Below are 26,809 nucleotides of genomic sequence, written 5' to 3'. Positions count from 1 at the left end.
ACATGCCATCAGAGCAGGGGTGTCCCTCTCTAACTTCAAGAAGCTCTTGAAAAGTCATCTCTTCCGAGAACACTTCCTCTTATAACACCTCTAACTCCTAACTCCTAACCTCTAACATGCACTTCCTGTGCTCTTCTTCTATCCCCTTACAATTATCTTGTATTGATTGCACTTTTTGTTAACTCTTATTTCCTTCTCTAGGTATTTACCCCATTGATGTGATATGAACTATGAGCTCTTACTAGTATGTATTGTCAGTAGATCTGTATTTGATGCTCTGTTGATGCTTGTATGTTGTTCCTCAAATGTAAGTCACTTTGCATAAAAGCGTCTGCCAAATGAGTAAATGTAAATGTAAACACAGAGAAACTTGCTTGCAGAGATGCAAAAACGGATGTCATGAAGGTAGTAAAGCCAGAAAAACTGCTTTGCAAAAGCTCACTCCTACACCAGCAAGTCCTGAATTTACCCAGAGCAGTTTGCTTCTTCTGGTTCAGGCTCCGCGTGTCAGGGTCAGGAGAAAGGCTAGTTTTAGGTACATAGAACATTGAACATGTGCTTCCTATGCACAACACTTGTGACTAAGTTTGGGTACTTATGGGGAAAAGAGAAACAGGAAGGCTTTACTCAATTAAGGGCAAATGGCTTGGAAATTGCCTTGACATGATAACTCTTGCTTCTGCCAACCTGTAATTTGTAATGCGTACAGGTAAAAATGACATCATGTTTACTGCACATTTTATAAAGGTGTAGTAATCTAGTGGTGGAGTCACTGAATCATGTATTTGTTTTATTTTATTTTAGGCAACTAGAACTTAGCAAGAAAACAAGACAACAAAATAAGATTGTTGACTTAAAGAAGAGCACAGCCAAATGTAGAAACCGGATCCAGCGGATTAGAAAGGGACATGCCTCACCTCAAGCACAAATCAATAAGCAATCCTCTAATGCGAATCTAAGAAATTCACTTTTGTTTCATCCTTTGAAAAACTCAAGAGTGATAACAAGGAAAATACCACCTTTAACAGTTGGCAGAAAAGTCCTTGAGACTGTCTGACATCTCTCTGTCTGTCAGCAGATACCAAAGGAAGCTGCCACTCAGAACCGCTTGTGCCCAGCAAAGATAAGGTTTTTCTACATTCATGATGATTACAGTAAAGCTATCAGCGGGGTTACCACAGGGAAAAGGCTGACAATAACAAGAGCCAAGAAAAGGTGCAGAAGAGGAAAGTTCCTCTCTGAAAATGTGGACTCCACCACCTCCTATTCGCCCTTTCTATGTTGTCCATCCCTCGCTGGCAGTTTAGAAAAAGCTATACCAACTTTGTGTCAATATCCGTGCTCAGTCTGTGAACTGTGACCCCTGAATAACAGGTGTATGTAAGGGGAATGGTCAGATTGCAAAACCAGATGCTATTCCGTATCCAGCCAATAAAATACCAAAGGTTATGTCTCCTTTACTTCAGCAGTCAGTTGAGAACACGAATGTGGAAATGTCAAAGGTCACCCTCAAACAGCAAGTGGAGAGCACTCAGGAGGAACTCTAGCAGAGTCTCACACCCAGTGAATGCCTAATCCACATCTATTTATGGATGGGGAATGTGGTATTATGGTTGTAAATATAGCTCTGAGATTGTAAACAACTAGCACTCTGTGTCTCCATCAAAATGTAAAGGTCTGACCCGCAATATGGCAGCACCTGAAGCCAGTGCTTGACTGTGTCAAAAAAGAGCAAACCACCATCTCTGCGGTCCACTTCTTCAGTGACGGCCCATGGACACAATATAGGCAGCGAGACCATTTCTACCTCTTTAGTACTGAACTCTTCAACAGAGGGTTTGAGGCTGGGTTTCTTTGAAGCCAGTCATTGGAAGGCTGCCTCTGATGGGTTGCTGGAGTGCTCAGGAGGACAGCTTGTCAGCCAAGGTACCAACATTCCAGATTCTGCTATACTTTTCAAGGTACTGAAAGCCTCCCAAACAACCATCAGGCTTTTTTATGTGGAGCTGTCGAAAGGGCAGTGGAGGGAATGCCACTGAACAACCCTGCTGTGGCATCAACAGTGAGGCTCCACCCGGTGGTCACTGTTGGCCCAGGAAACATTAAATACTGTGATGTTAGCTGCCTTATTGTCACTACTGCATTTAATACATTAGGATGTTCTTTAATGAATTACTACAATGATTCCAATCATTATCATCTCTTTTTTTCTATTGAGATTTTGTATGCTTTTCTTAAACATCAGATTCACAGTCAGCGAAGACAATACACCTGTTTGAACAACATTTGAGAGGCTGTGGTTGCTGCTTCAGCGAAAGTTGATTGTGAACAAATCAAGAAACTGATGCAGTTCATTTTGTGTCTCTTCTTCTCGATGCGCTTTTTGCGCCCCACTTGGAATTAAAGAATGAAATTTCTGGCACATAAGGTGCATTTTCTAAATAAAGAAACGTTGAAAGTGTTAGCAAATGCTTTAATTCTGCCACACTTCGACTATGCTTGTACGACATGGTACAGCAGTACCACCAGGAGAATAAAAGTTCAACTGCAAATGGCACAGAATAAATTAGTCAGGTTGATCTTGAACCTCAACAATAGGACCCACGTCAGCTCTTCTGAACTGAAGGATTTAAAATGACTGACAGTTGAAAACAGTGTGAGGCAGTTGAAACTGAGATTAACACAAAATTTTGCATAGGAATGAGCCATGGTATTTTAAAGGTTATTTTAAGCTTATTAGGAGCTCTCATAGCTACTCAACTAGCGGCAGTGCCACTGACATAGTACCTTGTAGATTTAAGAGCTGTTCTGGGCAAAACACCTTTATATACACAGCAGCATTGGAATGGAACTCCCAGTTGAGATTAAATTAAATCAGTCAGATCACTGTTTTAATCGACCATGTGGTGAATGGTTGTTAAATGCTAATTAGATTGAGTTTTTATTCAGTCTTAAGGAATATTTTTATTGTACTGCAGGTATTTGTGTTTCTTTTTATTTTATTTATTTGTATTACAATGTGTTAGGTCTTTTGGTTGTATTTTGCAAGGCCACCCTCACCATCGGATGGCATTTTTATGCATTTGTTTGTTTTGTCTACTTAAGGAAGGCTGGAGGACAAGGAGGGATTGTCCTTTTTGTTCCTGTCTCTTTGAGAAACAAGCAGCCCTGTGACCAGTGTGTTTGTGTGTGTGTGTGTGCACTTACCAACCTATCTAACAGTGGACCTCGACGTCGTTACACACACACTAAGAGGGGACTTAGAAGTGAACAGGGGACATTTTTTAGGTCCCCTGTTGGACATGCTTTAAATCATGCTAAAATCATGTCTAAAACCATCTGGTAAATTTTTTTAACTATTGTCAAGAGGGGACCTGCAAGTGTGTGAGTGTTTAAGTCCATACTCAGCAGTGCCTCTAGTGGATCAAGCAGAGATTTTAACGACTCATTCACACACGTCGTTCTTAACACTCCCCTATAGAGTGAATGGCTTGCAGCCCCAGGGAGTCTATCAGACTGTAGAGGGGCTATTATACAAGCTACTCAGTAAAGAAAGCTGTCTCTTGAAACACGATTTCTTAATTTTTTCTAACAAAATATACAGGCTGAGTTTTAGTCCATGTCTTGTGTTTTAAGATCAACATGTATTAAAATAAAGGGCTACACTGAAGGCCTGGAGAGTAAAACGATTTTAGATTCTAAAAAAGGGAACAATAATAGAAAAACAACCAGGGTAGAATTAGAAATAAAATGGTCAGTATAAAGATACTTTTATGGTTTTAATTCATTATATAAAAAAAAAATTTTTACATTTGACATCTAGAGATTTAAACTTGTTCAGTCGCAAAATACTAACCTGACCAGATTTCACAAGCACTGGACATCAATACTTTTTCCCCCCCCATTATATTTGTGTGCTTAGTCTACACTTAAAGATATGCATTTCATTTATTGATTTGAATTACAGAAAAAGGGACCACACTTCTACTGTGTGGAACGACAGAAGTCCACTGTTCACTTGTACATGATGACACAAGTTCCCTCTTAGATAGCATGGAGCGATAATCATACTCCAACTTGTGTGAAAATAATAAATAAGCAAATTTAATCATACTTTTGAGACAAAATAAACTAACTAAATAGTCTCCTTACTTTCTATACATTCTTTTTAAACAAAATATAAAGGCTGAGTTTTAGTGGATGTCTTGTGTTTTAAGATCAACATGTATTAAAATAAAGGGCTACACTGAAGGCCTGGAGAGCAAAATTAATTTTAGATTCTAAAAACCGGAACAATAATAGAAAAACAACCAGGGTAGAATTAGAAATAAAATGGTCAGTATAAAGATACTTTCTTTAAGGTTTTAATTAATTATAAAAAAGTGTATTAATTAATAAAAAAATATTTGACATTTGACATCTAGAGCTTTAAACTTGTTCTGTCCCAAAATACTAACCTGACCAGCTTTCACAAGCACTGGACATCAATACATTTTTTTTTCATTATATTTGTGTGCTTAGTCTACACTTAAAGATATGCATTTCATTTATTGATTTGCATTACAGAAAAAGGGACCACACTTGTACTGTGTGGAACGACAGGAGTCCACTGTTCTCTTGTACATGATGACACAAGTTCCCTCTTAGATAGCATGGAGCGATAATCACACTCCAACTTGTGTGAAAATAATAAATAAGCAAATTTAATCATACTTTTGAGACAAAATAAACTAACTAAATAGTCTCTTTATTTTCTATACATTCTTTTAAAACAAAATATAAAGGCTGAGTTTTAGTGGATGTCTTGTGTTTTAAGATCAACATTGTATTCAAATAAAGGGCTACACAGAGAGCAGGAGAGTAAAAAGGATTTTAGATTCCAAAAAAAGGGAACAAAAATAGAAAAACAACCAGAGTTGAATTATAAATTAAATGATTAGAGGTAAGATACTTTCTATTCAGTTTTAATTAATTGTTAAAAAGTATTTCACATCAGACTTTGACTACAGCTTTAAACTTGTTCAGTCCTAAAACACTAAACTGACCAGTTTTTACAACCACTGAATGTCAATACATTTTGTCATTATATCTATGTGCTTAGTCTACACTTACAGAAATGCATTTTATTTATTGATTTGAATTACAGAAAAAGGGACCACACTTGTACTGTGTGGAACGACAGGAGTCCACTGTTCTCTTGTACATGATGACACAAGTTCCCTCTTAGATAGCATGGAGCGATAATCACACTCCAACTTGTGTGAAAATAATAAATAAGCAAATTTAATCATACTTATGAGAAGAAACTTTTATTTGGTATAATCTGTTATTGTAAGAAAATATAAAGCCTGAGTTTTTATTGAAGTTATTTTCAACAAAATACAAAGGCTGAGTTTTAGTGAAATTCCTAAATTGTTTCAAGCTTCAGACTACTAAAATGATAGACTACCCAGTAGACAGCAGAATGAGTATTTCAAAAGCACAAAAAAAGTGAAAGTAAAAACAAAATGAATACAAAGGTCAGCTGCAAGATCTCTTCATTTTTAATCAATGGATTTAATGCTGTTAATTATCGTGATACATGACCAGTGTTTGTATGTGTCCTAAATCTATATTTAGGAAGTTGTTGCTCGCAAACACTGACAAAAGACCTGTCTGTCAATTGAATAGTTAGTTTCCTAAACACCGCTGCACAAATTTATCCAACACAACGTTGTCAATGTCGGAGACCCACCTTCAAAAAAATTATCAGCAAGCATGTAAGGAGCCTAGCTAATAAGGATAGCTATGTTAATTTTAGAATACAGCTGTCAAAGTTAGCACGCTGTGCATAACTGGTAGTCAGTAGGTGTGTCCGAGATGACTGTGGCTGACTTTCACCGAATTGATAGTCTAAGTGAGCTGCAGGCGACTGCAGGGGCGGGGTATAAAAACAGCGTTGTCAAGTCAGACGCAATCTACCTCTGGTAGACTGTGTGAGCTTACTGTAAGCTAAGACCAATGATCAGGCAAAAGGTGGTTCCAACTTTGTGCAGCCAGAGAAAAGCTACTGATGAGACATCATGGTGACGTTTTGCAGCTCACGTTAGACTATCAAGTTGACTGCAACATTCTGCCTATTTGACTAAAAATTATTTAGTAAAGTAATTATAGCATCTGCAACTGTAACTGAAACCTTCAAGAGCCTGAAGTTTAATCCTGAAGATGAGACGACATGAAATCCAGAGGCAAACTCCTTCCCTTGGTGATCAAGTATTACAAAGCTAGTTAGCTACTTTTGTACAGTTGAAATCACATCATGTCGAAACTAAAGTGTGAAATGTTGAAAAGATTAGTTTAGCTACAAATGAACAAGTTCATATGTGCGTGTTTAGGTTTTATGATGTGGTATTTAAGGTGCTAAATGAAGCCTGTCTCTGAAAAATTTAAAATCTTTCTAAAAACTCATACAGAATGCTTCAGCAGTACATTTGTTCTTAGCCTTAGAGAAAGGTCCACAGAGACATTCAGACACACTTTACAAATAATATGAAATAAGCAAAATGGCCAATTCTTAAGAAAAAATTATAATCTAAACCAAATATATAAACTGTAGTGTTGTTGGTTTTATTTTTTAGAAAAGTGTCACCAGCAATGTTCTCATTGTAGCTTGTTGAAATGTGGGGTTAAACATTTGTTGGCGAATAGAGAAGCATATTTGATGGCTGTCAAATGGTGCAGCATCGTAACAATGGAACTTAGAGTTTGCATCAAGTGGAGAACACACAACCAGTGCTGCATTAAGTTCACACTTTTTACATCTCAGTATTTTCAACTTCTTTCTTTAGCATGTACAGTTTAAATGTGTGTTAGTGATTTTAATAGCCATTGAAATAGTGATGAGTTACCTATAGCTCATCTCAGAACCATCACAACGTTGGATGGCTATTCATAACACAAGTTGTTCAACCACAAATAGAAAACAGCACAAAATATACAGAAGTATGTTGAAGCAAACTTTATTGAATGTGCTTTTAAGCTAAGACACACACAAACTCCTAAACTGAAAGTTCCTCATGTGCCCCCCTCTTCTGTATTCTTACACTGAACAAAATTATAAATGCAACACTTTTGTTTTTGCACCCATTCCTCATGAGCTGAACTCAAAGATCTAAGACTTTCTCTATGTACACAAAAGGCCCATTTCTCTCAGTGTTTTTGTTAGTGAGCACTTCTCCTTTGTCGAGATAATCCATCCACCTCCCAGGTGTGGCATATCAAGATGTTGATCAGACAGCATGGGTATTGCACAAGTGTACCTTAGGCTGGCCACAATAAAAGGCCACTCAAAAATGTGCAGTTTCCCTGTATTGGGGGTGTCCGGGGGGAGTCTGGAAACCAGTCAGTATCTGTTGTGACCACCATTTGCGTCACGCAGTGCAACACATCTCCTGTATATAGAGTTGATCAGATTGTTGATTGTGGCCTGTGGAATGTTCATCCACTCTTCAATGGCTGCGCAAAGTTGCTGGATATTAGCAAGACCTAGAACGCGCTGTTGTATACGCAGATCTAGAGCATCCTAAACATGCTCAATGGGTGACATGTCCGGTGAGTATGCTGGCCATGCAAGAAATGGGATGTTTTCAGCTTCCAGGAATTGTAATCCTTGCAACATAGGGCCGTGCATTATCATGCTGCAACATGAGGTGATGGTCGTGGATGAATGGCACAACAATGGGCCTCTGGATCTCGTCACGGTATATCTATGCATTCAAAATGCCATCAATAAAATGCACCTGTGTTTGTCGTCCATAAAACACGCCTGCCCATACCATAACCCCACCGCCAGATTGGGCCACTCGATCCACAACTAGGACATCAACAAACCGCTCACCCACACGACGTCATACACACGTCATCTGCTCTGCACAGTGAAAACTGGGATTTATCCATGAAGAGAACACCTCTCCAAAGTGCCAGACGCCATCGTATGTGAGCATTTGCCCACTAAAGTCGGTTATGATGGCAAACTGCAGTCAGATCGAGAACCCAAAGAGGATGACGAGCATGCAGATGAGATTCCCTGAGATGGTTCCTGACAGTTTGTGCAGAAATTATTTGAGGATGCTAACAGATTCTTGCAGCAGCTGTCCGGGTGGCTGGTCTCAGACAATCTTGGTGGTGAAGATGCTGGATGTGGAGGTCCTGGGCTGTTGAGGGAATAGAGAATCGGTTTGTTATCAAACCCAGACATTTGTTTTACAGTACTTTAATGCCACTGTGTAATCGTTGAGGACTTCTTTAGTACCATAACAAGGAGTACTCTCAGAACCGGGCCCCTTCTTTGGAGTCAGTGATGTGTCTTCAAATATATTCCTGCAAGAATTCTCCTGGCTCAGTGTTTTTGGTGGTGATTTTTCCAAAACCTGATAAATACTGAATAAATGAATTATTTGTCAGTCTGCCTGTCATCAAATTCCATGAACGACCAACACTATCTCAGCAGTTCTAACACTCGATGAGGATCTTATGCAATGTCACCCTAAGGGTTTGGATTTGTATCTACATTTATATAATACACATCAAATTTGTACACTATGTATGATGGCAGTGGGTATTTCTTATTTTAATTGTTGCCTGCTTAGCTTGACTGACTTGCTGAGAGTTGTATGACAAGATCAATATTGTTCTCATATCTGAACACAAAATCAAGCTATGCCTTTAAACCATTTTCAGGTTTCACCTTACATGGCAACATATAACTACATATAGTGTATAATACTATGCACACACTTAACAATGCTCCATTTCCTTATAATTCATTAGCAACCAAGAAAGTTGTAGTTAAATACAGTATTGAACAGAGAATCTTATGTTCTGATCTAATACCTTTCTCCTTGTAGATGAATCCTTTCTGAAATTTGGCTTTTTCTTACTCAGATGCAGTGAAGTTGCAAGGCTTCCTTTTTAGGAAAAACCCTTCTTGGTCTCATTTTCCAATGAAATGTTTGACATATATTATACATCATATGGTGTCTTGACTTATAACAAGTTCATTTAAGATTATTGTTTATACAATGAGAAGAACAGCATGATAACTTGGGTGACTTTGTAAAACAATATAAGCTATCAGTACTTTTTCTGTGTACATATGTATATAGGAATGTAAGGAATAAAATACAATAAAAGTAGAATCAGTTAAAATTCTATGTATTAGTATAAATAATATTCATACTATATACACCCTATATACAATATACAAGTAACATTCTACATAGGTGTAAAAATGATACAGTCAGAATATACTATGTTATACAATACTATATATATGTACATGTTTATATTTAAATTTGATAGTTTAGTTACAAACATCCTTGATGAAAACATACAAGGGGTATTGGTAAAAATGTTCAACTTACCTCTCGCTTTGGTCTTCAGGATGGATAGATGAAAAAGTTTTTCAAAAGAACACCACAGGTGAAATATGTCTACATACTGTTAAGATAGACAGATAGATAAATGGATGACTGGTAAACGATCCTTCAAAAAACTGCATACTTGTCAACACTTCCACAAGACACCAAAGACTGCCATGCACCTTCTCTGAGGAGCCCAGAATATATATACACAATCCTGACTAGCTATCTGGACAGTGATTGGTTCTTAGGATAAGACATCAAATGCTAACTACTGCTGGCATAGTAATGCAAATGTTCTCTGGCAATTAGATATAGGTTTGATTTACTTTTGTTTACTGTGGTAGACATGTCAGACATACTGCTTGAAGGTATTGTTATGGATTTTTTAGAAAGAGTTACACATGTCTTCAGTTAATGATGTAGATTTAAAAGAATCCACTACATTTAAGTGGCTAGAGCCTATGTGATTCACAAATGTTTTAAGGTTGAAATGTTGAGAGCTGTCTCTGAGGAGTCATCTTGGGTGAGGGTTGTGAAGTTTCAGTCATTGTCCTCCATTGTGTGCAGCGTGGGGGATGGTTTCTTGTTGCTGACGATGGTCGTTAGGGCGTCAAGATCGCAAACCAGTGACTTGGCCTTTAGTAATGCAACTTCTCTGGAGTCTTGTGGGAGATATTTTGAAACTGTAAAGAGCGGATGTACAATACTCCACTTTTGTTGAAAATTGTACCCTATGTTACAAGCTAATCACAAAAAGTAGCTAAATAAGGTGTTTTACACCAGAAAACATCTACTAAGAATTAGCATAATAACCATACATATGTGCGATTTAGTACACCCCCCAAAAAATGGGGTTGAATAACTTTTAAAATATCACCAAATGAATTTTAAAGCGATTGTGTATAATATGGAGTTAATTTATTACACTAGTATGGACAAAAATACAGCAACACCTACGCATTACTTTTATGATATCCCATTCTAAATCCATAGGCAAGATTTCCCTTAACAACCCATGAAAACACAGCCCCTACCAAATTTATTAGGACAGGGGTAGCACCTTTGTCCATATAGTGTATTAGGATTGAAATCTATCTCAAAAGAAGGAAGACTGATGGTCTCTCTGATTGGTCTGACACATGATCAACAATGCTTAAAGTCACTGAAAAGGTTTACAAGCAGTGGGAAAGTCACAGAGATGGAATTTAAATACCAAATTAGGTGATTAAGGTCTTAGTTTTAGAATGTCTGGCTCCTGTGGACAAAGAATTGAAATGATAATCAATCATTTAATATGTAAGGCTTACAATGAATGTCAACCAGGCATTCATAGTCATTCAAATTCTAGGTCACTCGCTTCTGATGAATTTAAACTTCTACGTACATTAAGTGTAGTGGTTGAGTTACCTACAGCCTGTCTCAGAACCAACATAATGCCTTATTGTCTTGCTCAGATTTTGATGATTTGGTCATTTGTCCTTGCTTTTTGTGCTTTACCATAGGTATTTAGGCTATGTAGTTAAAAGGCTTCTGTTTTATTTGCCTTAATTGTGTTTATTGAGTGTTTAATTTATTTTGTGTTACATGCCACTTGTGTCAGGGATACTATAATTTAACAGTGGTGAGAACTTCTCTCAGGCTTACCAATATTGTAAATATGCTATACAAACTGGCATACATTTCTTTTAAGCGTATTGTTGAAAGCCAAAATGTAGAGTGGCCATTATAGTGCAGTATACAGTAAATTGAAGGTCAAAGTTAAGAGAGAAGAGAGCAAGAAACTTTCAGTTTATGAGCATGTGTCTTCAGGAGCATGTGCACCATACACAAATGAGTTCTTACTGCAGTGGCCCAGTTCTAATCAAACCTGTGGCTTATTAGCATGCATCTCCTCTCTCCTGTATTTATTTTTTCTCTTTGGCTGTACCATCATCAGATTTTTATTAGAATTTGGTGTTTGGGCAGTTTTACTAAACATATGTCTACATATATTTGTACCGTTTTCTTTTGTGGTTGTAGGAAACTGTGTTATGAATTAGCATCCAATGCAGAGTTAAGCTGAATACAAAACCCTGGAGAAATGTAAGTGTGAGTGCTGTCTCTGAGAGGTGACCTGGAGCAGGTGAGGGGTGTGAACGTGTTTCTGATTGTCTGCAGTGGGAATCTGTGTCTGATTGTCTGCAGTGTGGGGGAGGGTTTCTTGCGACCAATGATGATCGTTAGGCCTTTGAACTTGAACTACTTAACATTTTCAACATTTCACACTTGCACCCAATATTGTGTCTCGCCTAGTCTTGTAAACTTAGTGTCTCTTCAAACCCCAAGTAACTACAGATTATATTTAGTTTAAATTATAAGTTTCTCTTAGAAATTATCAATTTCTTTTTTATTTATTCATGCTGGAGTGTGAGTGTCAATCCATGCTATCTAAGAGGGAACTTGTGTCATTATGTACCAGCCAACAGTGGACATTTTTGTAATGTAAAACAACAAACAAAATGCATTCCGTTACATATAGATTAAAGATACATGTACATTGCAAAATTGATTGAAATCCTGTGATTGTCATAATTGGTCAATATACTGGGAAAATTGGGGGGCTAAATCCTGTCATTTAATGTGTTATCTGTAATAGTCTTTTTCTCATGGGTAATGTGGGTTACACATTTCTTAGCAAAGGACAGCAGCTTCTCAGGTGGAGGATCAAACTTCAGGCTCTTGATGTTGGAGTGTGACTGTTGCTCCATACTATCTAAGAGGGGACATGTGTCGTTATGTAGCAACCAACAGTGGATTCCTGTCATTTAATGCCATACAAGTGTGGACCTTTTTTTCTGTAGGCAATGCGGACCAGTAAATATTATGCATTCCTGATGAAAACTCATCAGGACATTAATGCTTCATGAATTAATTTGGGTAGCCCTGTATATTAGGGCTTGTCCATAAAGTACACACGTACATCTAAGCTTGCTAGTCTGTAACTAAACCAGCATTTTCATTCCACACTTCACCAAGGGATCAACTTTTTCCTTGTCATCGGTAATAGTCTTTTTCTCATGGGTAATGTGGGTTACACATTTCTTAGCAAAGGACAGCAGCTTCTCAGGTGGAGGATCAAACTTCAGGCTCTTGAAGGTTTAAGTTGGTAAAGTTTTACTTATGACTCCCCTAACTTGTGGGCAGCCCTTCATTATAATACAGTGTCAAGATTGAAAATGCTTAAGCCATCCATTAAAGCTGAGACTTTATATTTCATTACAAAAACACAACAAATCATGCAGAATAATTATTGATGCTGGATGTTGGAGTGTGACTGTTGCTCCATACTATCTAAGAGGGGACATGTGTCGTTATGTAGCAACCAACAGTGGATTCATGTCATTAAATGCCATACAAGTGTGGACCTTTTTTCTGTAGGCCTAATGCAAACATGAAAATACCATGCATTCCTGATGAAAACTCATCAGGACATCAATTTATTTGGGTAGCCTTTTATCTTACAGTCTGAAGCTTAATACTAGTTAGGAAATCTACTATTGCTGAGCCTTTAAGTTTTGTTACAAAAGCATATTATCAAATCATGTGTCAACAGACTGCTTAGTTGAGATTATATTTATATGTATTATTGTTTTTGCTTTCGTTTGTCATACATGCTATAGTTTGAATGTCAAATTATCCTTATTAGAAAAAGGATAACTCATTATCTGTTGTCTGACCTCATTACATTCATAAATGACTTTAAAATGAACCCCCTAAAGATATCTAAATAGCCTTAACAGAGTGTAGTGGATGTGTGATTCAAAACCAGTCTAAGATTCAGTTATTAAGAGCAAATACAAAAACTCTTTAAAATGCATACATCACCATTCCACACAGAAGAATATGAATTCCCCTAAGAGAAAATTAAAATAAGTGCACTAGTGTAATAAGACATTTATTATATTATTATTTCAACGGTATTTGAAACCTAATTTTTGTTGGTAATACTGTAGTGCTTGATATCAATGCATGCAGCAAAGTTACTTCTGAATTAAAGTTTATTTATTTTCAGTTTAAGTGATTAAAGTTTGGATCATGGTGAAATGTTTACACATCGCTCACATTAAAGTTAAATTATCCATTTTTGAAAGAAACAAAGAAAGTCTTTGAAGGTAAAAACACTCATTAGGTGAGAATGAGCACAGACAGTTCCACTGCATAACAATGGAGGTCCCCTCTTGGATAGGTAGCTATCGTTTAAGGATCTAAGTCCCCTCTTGGCAATTTCTTTAAAAAGCAAAAAAAAAGCAAATTTGCAGTAATATTATGTTAAAAGACAGTAAAAGTAAATTTTGTATTATATTTATTTTACTTCAAAAGGACTGGAAACACAGGTCCACACTTGGCAGTTTACTCCGACGGTGCACTGTTGGATAGGTACGCGTGTATGTGTGTGTGTGTGTGTGTGTTTTAGTTTTCTTTTGCTGTCTTATTTATTTTGAGGAAGGAGACTTGTGGCCTGGACTATGAAGCGAGGTAACAGGCTTATCCAGGTAACTTCAGGAGTAACTTTGTGACGCTGGATGTAACTTCCAGATTAACCTGAACTACGAAAGGTGGATAGGTGTTAACTGAGGTCTGTTGCCATGGCAATTTACGCTGCCTCTCTAAACTGCTCAGATCAAGTTATGTTTGTGGTTTACTCGAGGTTACCCTGTATACATGGACTACACACCAGTGTTAATGATGAGAAGTATTATAGCTATTAATTCACAGCATTTGATAAAATCTGTTTCGATTTCATCCTGATTTTTTCCACTGCGGTTGCAGCTGAAAGGATGTTATTCTTAACACAATAACATTATGTTCATACAGCGAGCACTGCAACCCCTATGATTTTAGGGAGGAGATGTTAATTTAATAACGGGATGGAATTTTTTGAGATGTAGCCCATCTGTAGGCTATAATTTAATTCTCATAACTGTTTTCACATTTAAGATTGACTGTTTTACATGTCCAAAAAATACGGAGCCAGGGTAAGGGTTAATAGCCTAAAATCGGAAATTCCCTGAAATTAAAGTTACAAAAAATTCAAATCACTCAACCTACACCCAATTCACAGCAAAGTCTCTTAAGGTGCATGATAATATAGTATTGTGGGCAATCACCTATAGCCCATTTTCCACTGCATAGTACCAGCTCGACTCGCCTCGCCTTTTTTGGAAAAGTTGTACCTGTACAGGCTACCAGGTATTTTTTTGCGTATCACCTCCGTTGAGGTTCCAAGCGAGCTGAGGCGATGCTAAAATGTGAAGTGAAAACTATTCACTGCATCATCATTGCGCACGCCAGACAGAACAGAAAGTTTTATATTTTACAATTTCCTTATGTAATTTCATTACTAAATCCACTTCTGAAAAGTTTTGAGGTGAGAAATCAACTCTGTAGATTTTGAATATTGACAGTTTTACGAGAAGTGATGGCAGAACAAAAATGTGCTTGAAGGTTTTCAGAGTTGAGGAGCCAACCTGCGTGAAGAGCTGGCGAGGTCGGCCAGCCGACCGCTCACAGAGCCCTCTGGTCCCACCGTCACACGTGTGTGTGTGTGTGTTGACTTAAGCCAAAATTGGGGACATTTTTTGGAATACACCCCAGTTGATTGGGCTTTCCAATTGGGGACAAAAATTACCGTCCCCATTCTCCAACATGCATTTCTGTCCTAAAATCGCCACTGTCCCCAAAATCACTTATTTTAAATTTTGTGTGTGAGTGTGTGTGTCCCCCCCACCACCCTTTTACTAGAGTTAAAGTACTGTATGTATAACTACAAATAAATACAGGTAAATATACTTAAAGCCTTTTATAGAGGATGATTTATTATTTAAGATATGGCTGTCCAAGTGTGCTGCCATTGCTATGTGATGTCAGAAAACGGACTCTAGACGAAGTCGGAGAAGATTTTTTTCTAAGAACACTAAGAAGATTTGAGTCACATCGGGAAATCCTGAAGTTTGAGTTTCCAGGAGCTCAGCACTCCACAGAGTCGGATCTCCCATCATGTGGAATGGTGTGACACAAAAACCGAAACTGCCAAATGCGGACAACTCAAGTGAACAACAAACCGCACCTGTGTCTCTGCGACATGTGCCAGAGGAAGAAGTTACCTACAGTTATAGTGGTTCAGACTGACCTTGGCACACAGGTACGATAACTAATAACACATCTTTTTCTAATGTAAAATGCAGAAGGAAATGCAACAGGTGTCTGTAAAATGATTTGTCACATGAGTGTCCCCATTTTGGTGGCGGTAGAATGTGTGTTAAATGTCCCCAATTGTACGGATACTCTTATGTATTGGTGCCTCAGCAAGTTTACCTTTGAGAGGCAGACATTGTTTACTGTTTGGTATACAAACAGTGTTCACATTCATAATGCACCATTCTTCCTCTGATATTTGGACCTCAAAGTATGCATCCATCTTACACTACCTTTATTCACTGGACAGCCTGGACTGATTGATGGGGTTTCAATCATTTGTATATCCATGCTAGTTTGCCAGTAGCGCCGAGTCTGTGTTCACGCCCCCACCCCGTCATGCAGACTGGTGTGCAGACTAGCTCCAGTTCTCAGTGAGTGAACACGGCAGCTGGACCGGGACCATGGTGAGCCTCCGAGACCGACAGAGGCCAGTTTGACCACTGGAAATACAGTACTGAGGTGTTTTTCTTGCCAGGGTTGGGTCTTAGCACCCCGAAGATGAGTAACTTAATAGAACCACTAGCAGCACAGCTAATTGACCGAGCTAACTAGCCGCAGATAGGGGCGTCTGTGGTCCCCGTTAATCGGAAGGTCGGCGGTTCAATCCCCGGCTCCTCCAGGAGCTGCATGTCGAAGTGTCCTTGGGCAAGATACTGAACCCCGAATTGCCCCTGGTGAGTATATGAATGTGTGTGAATGTTAGTTTCTGTTTGAGCACTTAAGCTCAGTGAATTAATGTGTGTGGTGAATGCAGATTTAGTGTAAAAGTGCTTTCAGTGGTCGAAAAGACTAGAAAGGCGCAATACAAATACGGAGATACAGGCAGACAGGCTCCAGTTTTTCAGTTCAATTTAAGACTTAACTCAGATGTCAACAAAATGCATTATTAGTCACATGAAAATCTCATAAAACCAGCAATATATCATGGAAACTTCTGTACAATTTTATGACAACTAATCAAAATGTCACAAAAACTTTGATGGAATTGCCACTAAAATTCTGGTAAAATGTTAGGACAACTCAGACAGAAATGACCCAAAAACTGGTAGAATGCCATGAAAAAATATTTAAATTAAAAGAAAAAACTCTGCCAAAATGCTATAAAATGCTGGTACTGGGGTAAAACATTATGGCTTTATCTGCACGTTTCACAGTATTACTATATAAAATTACATTTATTCTTTTCTTCACAGAACCAACAGGAAAACAGAATGGGAAGCAGAAGAAGTTGATGCTGTCGAGAAACACATGATAAAGTTCATCAAAACTTTCACTGTTCCTGCAAAACGTGACTGCATGCATGACATTTAGCAATCCAGTACTCATTGTGCATTTTAAAACTGACTTAGCATTTGAGTTTTACTCTAAAATGTTCAGCCAAAGCAGAAACAACAGCTCTGCCTTTTGGCCAGTATTCAGTCCTCAGCCTCAATGCAATGTATTAGCAGTAGCAGCTGTGAGACACTGGTTCAAAGCTCAGAGTTGAAAAGTCTCTGGGCCTTTCCGAAACTAGACCCTCGCCACTTCCGACAAAGAGTGAACTCTGGTCGGAGTCACCCATGGGGTTTACATACAGCAGACAACTTTCGGACGAACTACCCTCTCCCCCCAGCGTAAATAGGATCTGACATTACCGCTGTAGCCTAGGCCTACTCACTACTATAATACGTATATCAAATAAACAATAGTTGTATTAAGATTCAGGACTGATGTTGAGGAAAAGTGTGGATTTTTTGCAACAACGAAACTGAAAGCATTTGTCATTAATTTTATGTTTGTGTCGAATATTTCTTTAAGAACGTGACTTTAGACATCACGAAAAATAAATATATTATTTTATGAAAAGATTGATATTCATTGTAAAGAAAAGCCTAGGCTATATATTTAAACATCTTTATCCTAGATGAAAAATATTACATTCACAAATGCAACATTTCATTATAAATCAAATATTATACTAAAGCATTATATAATCTGAAGAATTTAAAACCTAAGTATAAAGACTTAACTATTTTTCTTTAATGCCTTTGTTGTTTGTTACGCGATCCCCCTGTGTATCTACAGTAGTTATGCCATGTTCTATTCTGTCCTTTAATGTAGGCTATTTTATTTTGGTGAAGATTTTCCCATGAGATGAATACGATTCAATAACAGCAACAGCTTTTTGTCTATCAGACAAGAGCCTTTTTTAATTAAACACTATATAACATTTGGGCTATGTTGTTGCCCTGTGAATGGTGATATGAAATTTTAGCGTAGTTTCGGAACCGGCGAAGTCACGCAGAACTCGCATTTGAAAGAAAGGTCCCCCATCGTGCAGTGTGTAACACCCTTTGTGTTACACACTTTCAACAAGCCAGCATCATTGCTCACTCAACATCTGAGGGTTTAACAACCCACTACCACTCCACCCTCATTGGTTTCGGATGCCACTCAATGTGGGGGACCCTCCACATGAATGCAAAAACGGAGTAGAAGTAGGTGGGGAGAGGGCAAGCAGTTTCGGAAAAGGCCACTGTTGCATTCTGTTTAAAGGGGCATTACGGTGTTTTCAGCAGCCACTAGTGGTGCGGTTCTAAGATTGCAACCAGGTGTCTGCTCCTACGCGTGCTTGCTTGAACTCATGAGCGAGCATTATCCGAAACACAACCACTTTCATACAGAAATCCTGCAATAAACTCAGGAACACAGACATGCAGTCTGTGGCTTTTCTCCAGACATGTTCAGGCTACATTCCCAGCTCAGAGGCAGCTCAACACAGGCTCCGTACCTTTCATTCAGCGCAGCGAGCCGCAAATTGGCACAATACTCCCGGAAAAAAGGACAGCGGCTATAGACAGACAGGGAGAACAGTCAGAGCTGGAAACTCTGGTAAACTCCCACTGCAACGTTACAGTAATAGTTTTATCAGCTGCAGGTTGAACTAATCCATGCTGGTTACATGGTAACATTACATTAATTGCATTTAGCCGACGTGCTACAGCTTAGCTTGCCTGCTGCCTTTCAGTAACTAACGGTTAGTGAGCTGGACTGAACTGTTGTGAGACTTTATAACAGTTTGACCGCAGTAAGTAACTTTACTGTAGTGTTAGTGGATGGCTCTTCCTTTGTGTTGTTGTTGCCATTTTGTTGCAGTATTGTATATTATGTGGGTCACGTTAGTTACAGTGACTGAGAGGTGGAGAAGCTGTGTACCTGAGAATCGGTAAAACCACAATAAATCTAAATTGAACGTTACTCAGCAAACAGCTGTGGATCTGTGCTAAGGATAGCTAGCTGCCTCTGCCCTGTATCACTATAGGCTAGTAAACTAAATACTCCACATTTGCTTTGTACACATCCATTCTTGCTAGCAAAAATCAACACTTTGACATAATACCGGTGGTACACAGGATAGTAATATTGGTCGTGTTAGCTGGTGAAGTAAAGTGGAAAGTGATACATCTTTGCATCGGATAATGTTATCAACTGCTAATGAGCTAACGTGACTCTCTCCGTGACTTTCTGGTGTGACTGTTTTTACCCGACATCATCTGAATCTTATTTGGTCTGACAGGCTTCCTTACATAAAACTTTGTTGTTTTTATCCTTACATGGAGTTTATGTTGGAGTGTTTTATGGTGTTAGTGGACTGCATGTCGTTAGCTGCGGTGTTGTTGCTGTAGTCAGAGATGCTTGGGAGCACTCACAGAGTTGAATCCGACCCGGTGTCCTCACATTTATAGCAGAATGGTGGTTGACGCAAGCAACAGAGAAAACAGGCCTGTGCTTCCTTTCTAAGTGAGTTTTGAGCCCATTTACAACAAGGGAAGGAAAATGTGATTTATCAATAAGTAATTTCATTAGAAAAACTACATATAGCCCCTTTAACATTTATTTTGTAATAATTGCCCTTTTTGTTTTGTAAAGCATCAATGAGGCTGCAACAAATGTCATTCTCTTTAAACATTATTTCTTGCGTTTTGTACTTTTGTGTGGGTCTCCTTATTGTTTGTAACATTTACTTGTTAAAAATTTAATTGTCTTCATGTTTTGTGTTGATTCAGTTAATTTTAACTCTCCAACCCTCAATTCAAATGACTTCCCTAACATGGGGGATGAGGCTATCTCAAGGTGTGGAATCTCTGGCTTGTAAGAAAGAAAGACCCCAAAGATGACTTCTGTCAGAGTTTGTGTACAGCCCAAGTCCCCTAAGGTTGCTTAAATAATCGTTGTCCCCAATCTCTGGGGAAAAAATCAGACGGGGGGAAAAAAAGCAGTTTTGGTAATAAGGGTTTCCCCCACATCTGAGAATGGTGGCAGCTTCACTCTAAACCATTCAGAAAGTGGTGTCCCCAAAAGTGGGTGTTCTGTCATCCGACCCCAAAGGAGGCCTTAGTACGTGTGTATGTGTGTGTATGATGTTGCAGCCTTGCAAAGAGAAGGGATGTGGTTCCTTGAAAAAAACACTATTTTTCAGAGAGTTTCTCTCATAAATGTATGAATACAATGTCAGAGAATATATTCAAGTTTTTGACTTATAGATTTGTGATTATCAGTTTCTCGTAAATCTACCACATTAATCTTGGAAATTCTTTTCCCCTCTCCCTTGGCTCCATTTTTTTAATTACAATGGACATAATGTGAGTCCATAAAATACATAATCGAAAATTATCCTATGTGAAACATAGGATATTTATAGGAAAATGTGTTATTTTGTAGGTATGCACTTTTTTTGCCTGTTTATGAACACCCCATTCAATTTTCAACAATTCTTTTTGCAGTTAAAAGGGCTCACGATCACTGCGGGTATATACTATCTGACAAAAGTGAGTACACCCCTCACACTTTTGATTTCAATATTTGATTATATCTTTTCACGTAACAAGACTGAAGAAATGACACTTTGCTACAATGTAGTGAGTGTAATGTAGTGAGTGTACAGCTTGTATAACTGTAAATTTGCTGTCCCCTCAAAATAACACATCACACAGCCATTAATGTCTAAACCGCTGGCAACAAAAGTGAGTATACCCCTAAGTGAAAATGTCCACATTGGGCCAAATTACCCATTTTCCCTGCCCGGTGTCATGTGATTTGTTAGTGTTACAAGGTCTCAGGTCTGAATGGGAGCGTGTGTTAAATTTGGTGTTATCACTCTCACACTCCCTCATAATGGTCACTGAAAGTTCAACATGATACCTCATGGCAAAGAAGTCTCTGAGGATCTATAAAAACAAATGGTTGCTCTACATAAAGATGGCCTAGGCTATAAGAAGAGTTAAGGCAGTGCTGGAAAAATAATGGTGGCCCCACAAAATATTGACACTGTGGGCCCAATTTGGACATTTTCACTTAGGGGTGTCCTCACTTTTGTTGCCGGTGGTTTAGACATTAATGGCTGTGTGAGGTGTTATTTTGAGGGGACAGCAAATTTACACTGTTATACAAGCTGTACACTCACTACTTTACATTGTAGCAAAGTGTCATTTCTTCAGTGTGGTCACATGAAAAGATATCATCAAATATTTCCTAAAATGTGAGGGGTGTACTCACTTTTGTGAAATACTGTAAGCTGTGGGTTGTGCTGCATTCTTATAATGATGTAATAATGAATGACATTTATATAGCGCTTTATCATAGATACTCAAAGCGCTTCACAGTGAATCACCTCAACCACCACCAATGTGTAGCACCCACCTGGGTGATGCACGGCAGCCATTTAGCGCCAGAACGCTCACCACACATCAGCTTGAGGCAGAGAGGGAGGGAAACATTGAGCCAATTACTATGGGGGATGATTAGATGGCCAGATGGTGAAAGCCAGGTTGGGCAATTTGCCATGGCACGAGGGAACCCCCCACTCTTTGCGACAAGTGCCATGGGATCTTTAATGACCACAATGAGTCATGACCTCGGTTTAACGTCTCATCTGAAGGACGGCACCTCCTATAGCACAGTGTCCACATCACTGCACTGGGGCATTGGGATCTTATTATGTTGTTCTTTAATTCGTTATATCCAAACGTTTAGCTAATAGAATGTAGACCGTCAGAGGCAGAGCCCAGACCGTTGACTAGCAGCGCTGTAGTTTATCGTTGCCTAGGCAACCAGGTAGCCCACATGTTGTATTATGTCATACGTTAACAAAGAGGATGAATGAGGGAGCCTGATCGTTAATGCAATTGTGTCATGACTGAAGTAGGCTTAAAAGGAGATAAGATAATTGTTTTGTCTTTTTTGTCGGCCGCCATGATGTTAGATTTGACCGTTAATGTGTCTTTAAACTCCTCATATCCTGACGCAATCAACATGCATTCTTCTGGGGAAAATACAGAGCATGCACAAGCAACATGTTATTCACCGTCGTAGTAATGTTTGACAACAGTGTAGGCAGTCAGACTTTGTCAACCCTGAGTTTGCTTGATTACCCTGAGTTAACTCTGAAGAGGTTGAACTCCCTTCATAGTACAGGCCACTGGTAGTTCAGTTTTCACGGTTTTGGTTTTGTTAGGTTAGATACTTCCTTTGGATAGTTTAGGGGTGAATCCTGGGTCCTTCAGCCCTTGGTGAGCTAGCCCAGTCTTCCTCACTTCTTTTGTTATTTTGGCCAGACCTCCAGAGTCCCATAGTTTGATTAGAATTTTGGTCATTTACTTTGTAAATAAATTAATTTGCTTATAACTAATCATCTGGTGGTGTCCTTTGATTTGTTGCTGGTCACACTTGAGTTTACTTTAGTTGTGGCCGCAACAGGTGGTCATGCCTCAAAAGTTTAGGTGTTGCATCCGTCTGAATGGCATTTTACTATTTTTGACTTTTCATTGTCAGTTCAATCTCTTTTTGGCCTATTTTACCTGAGGTAATGAAGCTGCACACCTTGATATAAGGTGTTAATCTCCTTAGGCCAAACTCTCCTTTATTACAAAAATTCACAGCACCTGATATGCTTCAGTCCAATGAGCATTCAACTTTATACGGCTGTTGTTGTACAGCTGAGTTGGAAAATATGCATAAAGATTATGATGTGGTCAAAATACTCACTTGCCTAATAATTGTGTGCGCAGTATAGCAGTATCATGTTGCTTTATACATGTTTCTATTATTTCTGACAAGTTATATTTATTATAATCCTGTAATTATGCTGCATTTAAATGTCAGTGTGCTCTCCACCGATCAATTAAACAGCAACAACATTGGACGAAAAAATAACCTAACTCCACACAAAGATCCCTTCTATGAATATTCATGATACATCACTTTCTTGTAGGTTGAATATTTTTCTTGCCCCTTTGTTAATCAAATTGTATTAATTAAAATGATAGATGATATATTGTGTGAAATCATTTATCATACGGTAAGAATCTCAAGTGGGCATTTATTTATAATAAATTATAAAGTGTATTGCTGGTACTTACCCTTGCATGTGGTGACAGTAACACACACAATGATGATAAGAAGTATTACGCTGGTCAATACTATTATGATGCCAACTCCATGCTCTATGCCGCTATTGGCTCTGGAAGACAAGAATATTTAGTGTCAGGAAACTTCAGAGTTAAACTGGCTGCAATAAATGTTCTAATACTAGAAAAAAGAACATGTAATACAACTTTGGTAGAACGTTCCCGGGAGTTATGGGCCTCACAGCTGGAATGACTCGTTGAGGAGGAGGTGCTGTAAGATGGAGAGTAAAATGTGATGTCACTGAACATAGAATGCATCTTCATTTGCCATGATGCAGCATGTCTGACTTTCATGCAGGAGACCAATCTGCATCCTAGCACAAACTTGGAATACCATTCGTCACTTATTAACTGGAACCAAGATTCTGTGGGGGGGGGGGGCACATTGCAAAAGCACTTCATATGATCCTGTCAGGGTTTGGATGTGGTGAGACGTGAAAACTGGTTTGCTAACGTTAGGGAAAGATGGTTTCAAAGTCAGACACATTTACAGTGCAGATACAACATCACACACAACCTTTACAAATATTTGAAGAGGTGGTATTATGCTTTTTGCCTTTTTCCCTCTCCTTTATTGAGTTATATACCTTTTTTGTGCATGTAATAGGTTTGCAAAGTGAAAAAGTCCAGTCCAAAGGGAGTTCCCATATCCCACAGAAAACTCTGCTCTGAACTGCCTGAAAACACCCTATTTGTAGTTCAGCCGCTTCCCTTTCATCCCTGTGACGTCACAGGGATGAAAGTAAAATGCACATCATATAACGTTTACCAAGCGGCTAGTCCGACTCACCCTCAAAAGACACCGGTGGAAAAACAGTGAGCTGCAGCACACAGCTCTCCTCTCCTTTCCAAACACTAGCTACCCTCCAGGCAGTCAGTGGACATAAAGTTGTTACTGTGATGTAGAGACAGATCTCAGTTAAAACTTTATAGATGAAAGATACTTTTGTTACAAATTAATAACTCGTCAATCTGAAACTCTTGCTCCAGTCCATGTTGCTAAACCGGTAAGGGGATACACAGCTAAACCGAAGCCGTTTTTACCGGCTTCTCACTGACCCGCCCTTCTCTGCTTCTGATTGGCTTGAAGCCCTTAACTAGGAACTGCGCATGTGCAACTCCCAGCAAAAATCATGTAGAAGCAGGATGTATCACTCCATAGCTAAACGAAGCCTTCAACACACAGGGTGAAAAGAGGAGCTGCAGCAATGTGCAGTATGACAAAAATATGGTGTTTTTTTTCAAATGAAACAATGAAAACCTGTTCTGGTACAACCCCTAAATAAGATTTTGAACTTGGAAATGAGTATAATACCACCTCCTCAACAAAATAACATATCTGCTTTTTAAACATAAACGTTTAATCTGCAGTATTGTACATACCGATGACAACAATTCGAACCTCTTTATTCCCGGGTGAGCAGCGATATGTTGTTCCATCATCATTTGGCGTCACACATATTTCTAATGTGACTGAGGTTAATGTCTCTAGTACATTCTTTCTCACTTGCAGACAGTGATCGTAACTCACTCTACACCAGTAAGTGTGGTCATAATAATAAAAGTCATTATACCTTGCATCCCATCTGTCCCAATTATACCTGTTAGGTTTAAAACAAATGAGATTAAGCTGGCTGTAAGCAGTGACCTTTACAGTCCCATTCTTTACATTATATAATTCCACATTTACAACAGGATTCTGGATCAAAGGTTTCTGGTAAACACTGGATCTTACAGTGCTCCCTGACGTCTTTGCCAAACACTGGAAAGATCTAATATTTGAGCAAGCCACGTGATCAATAGTCAGTACTAGGGCAGACCTGAACCTATCGTCTACGCTCTTCACTGTCTCAGGACACTCTGAATCGTCACATAGCCAATTTTTCCAAAATTCCTGCAACTCCTGGGAATACTGGCACATGATCTCAAAAGGCTTGTCTGGCTTTGGCCTGTCCTGAACGGGACTGATGTGCAAAAATTTGGGTTTGTCTTTAACCTGGAGTTCCACTACACAGGCCTTTGTCTGATGTGGAAATATCTGAATGAGTCGGTAAAATCCTGAATCGTTGTGTGTCAGCTGGTGCTTCTCCAGGGAGAATGAGCCATGACTGTCAAGGATCTTGAATTCCTCTCTGGTTTTATTTTTAGAACTCATGATTGTGTCTGGCTGACAAAATCCTGCACTGTCCAAGCGGCACCAGTGTTTCTCTGAGGCGGCTATGATGTCCAGCTCAGTGCCACATGATATGATTACGGACTGTCCCTCAGTCCCAATCACAACAGTTGGGTCTTGATCTGACAAAGTGAAAAGAAAAACAGTTATGCAACAGTTTGACTTTAGAGTCACTGATGCGTGCAAATTATTGACAGTAGAGAGAAACAATCAGCTTATTGGACTTAAAACTTTAAATGCAGTGATTAACTAACAATGTACACATGATCAGTACTGTAGGCCACAGTCACTAATGGAAAAGGTGAACTTTGTTCCTGTTGTTTTCACAGACTAATTCATAAATACCATAGACTATATGAGAATCAATGTAGTGGAAAGTATTTAATTCACAAAAACAATAATACAGTTCTGAAAAAACGCTGAAATGATTCTGAAGACCAGAGAAATCAGAGAAATGTTGTCAAATATAGAAATGATGCTGTTGTGTCCTCAGTATACATTACTCTTATTGCAACGTGTTTATTGCGGCTGTGGCTCAGGAGGTAGAGCGGGTTGGCCGTTAATCGGAAGGTCGGCGGTTCAATCCTGGCTCCCCCTAGTTGCGTGTCGAAGTGTCCTTGGGCAAGATACTGAACCCGAATTGCCCCCAGTGTATGGATGAGTGTGAATGTTAGTTTCCGTTTGAGCACTTAGGCTCAGTGTATGACTGGTGAATGCAGATGTAGTGTAAAAGCGCTTTGAGTGGTCGAAAAGACTAGAAAGGCGCTATACAAGTACGGAGCATTTACAAAATCTTTTTTACACCATTTTACAGTTGTGGTTGCATAAAAGATATGCATTTGATCAGTGTTCAGGAGATTTTAGAGTTCATTGATTATACACATTTTCAAAAAATATAGGCCTATCTAATTGACCACAGGTTACAGTGAACTAAAGGTTCTTCACATATTGCAACATGTGCTGCAAAAGGACTGAATTCTCTGGGACAAACTAGTGATTTTGACATATTCTGAATTCTATTTTGCGTCTAGGCTCTGTCGTCACTCCTACAGTGACACACAGCAGGGAGTGATGATACTAACATCCCCCCTTGGGAAGGTAGAGTCAGAGTCAAGTGGATGCTGGACTGGAGGTGGGGCTTTTGAAATGCTGTCTGAACAGCAGCAGTAGTTTTTAGGTGAGCAGTGTGGCAGATGGTGTATTGAATACATCGTATATGTGATTATAGCGGAAGACTCGAGGAGAAAGCTCGAACCAGCTTGCAGGCTTCACTTCATTTTATCTAAAATAGGCCACAATGTCACAACCTTTAGAACTGAATTGCAACAAAAGGCAATTCCTTTAAAAAATCCTTTTGAAAATCAAACCAGCAGTCCAGTTTGACAGAATGTGAAATTTGTTGAAGATTGGATCAAATTTGAGGGCTGTGAAAAGTGTTTCAGGCAGAATTCAAAGAAATCACGTGTACATGAAAGATGCGTACAGATGCAAGGAACTGAAGGGGGAAAGTAGCCCAGCACAGAACATGTACTGCTCAGAATATACTGACCAAC

At 38.9% G+C, this 26,809-nt stretch overlaps 1 protein-coding gene across 1 annotated transcript in view; it reads right to left on the bottom strand.

Moving 5' to 3' along the window:
• Positions 1 to 25,378, bottom strand: part of LOC119884202 — a gene marked incomplete at its 5' end in the record, with an annotated part of 31,075 nt that extends 5,697 nt beyond the window's left edge. Inside the window, 3 exon segments of the mRNA XM_038694662.1 lie at positions 23,036 to 23,136; positions 23,231 to 23,294; positions 24,467 to 25,378. Coding sequence (XP_038550590.1) covers positions 23,036 to 23,136; positions 23,231 to 23,294; positions 24,467 to 25,378 — 1,077 coding nt within the window.
• Positions 25,379 to 26,809: the final 1,431 nt, after the last annotated feature.

This window comes from Micropterus salmoides, unplaced genomic scaffold (genome assembly GCF_014851395.1).
Source record: "Micropterus salmoides isolate LMB-PRFRI ecotype aquatic unplaced genomic scaffold, ASM1485139v1 Ms_hic_scaffold_3268, whole genome shotgun sequence".
NCBI classification, from domain to species: domain Eukaryota; kingdom Metazoa; phylum Chordata; class Actinopteri; order Centrarchiformes; family Centrarchidae; genus Micropterus; species Micropterus salmoides.
The sequence above is the reverse complement of the archived record's forward strand: the minus strand, read 5'-3'. Positions and strand labels throughout refer to the sequence as shown.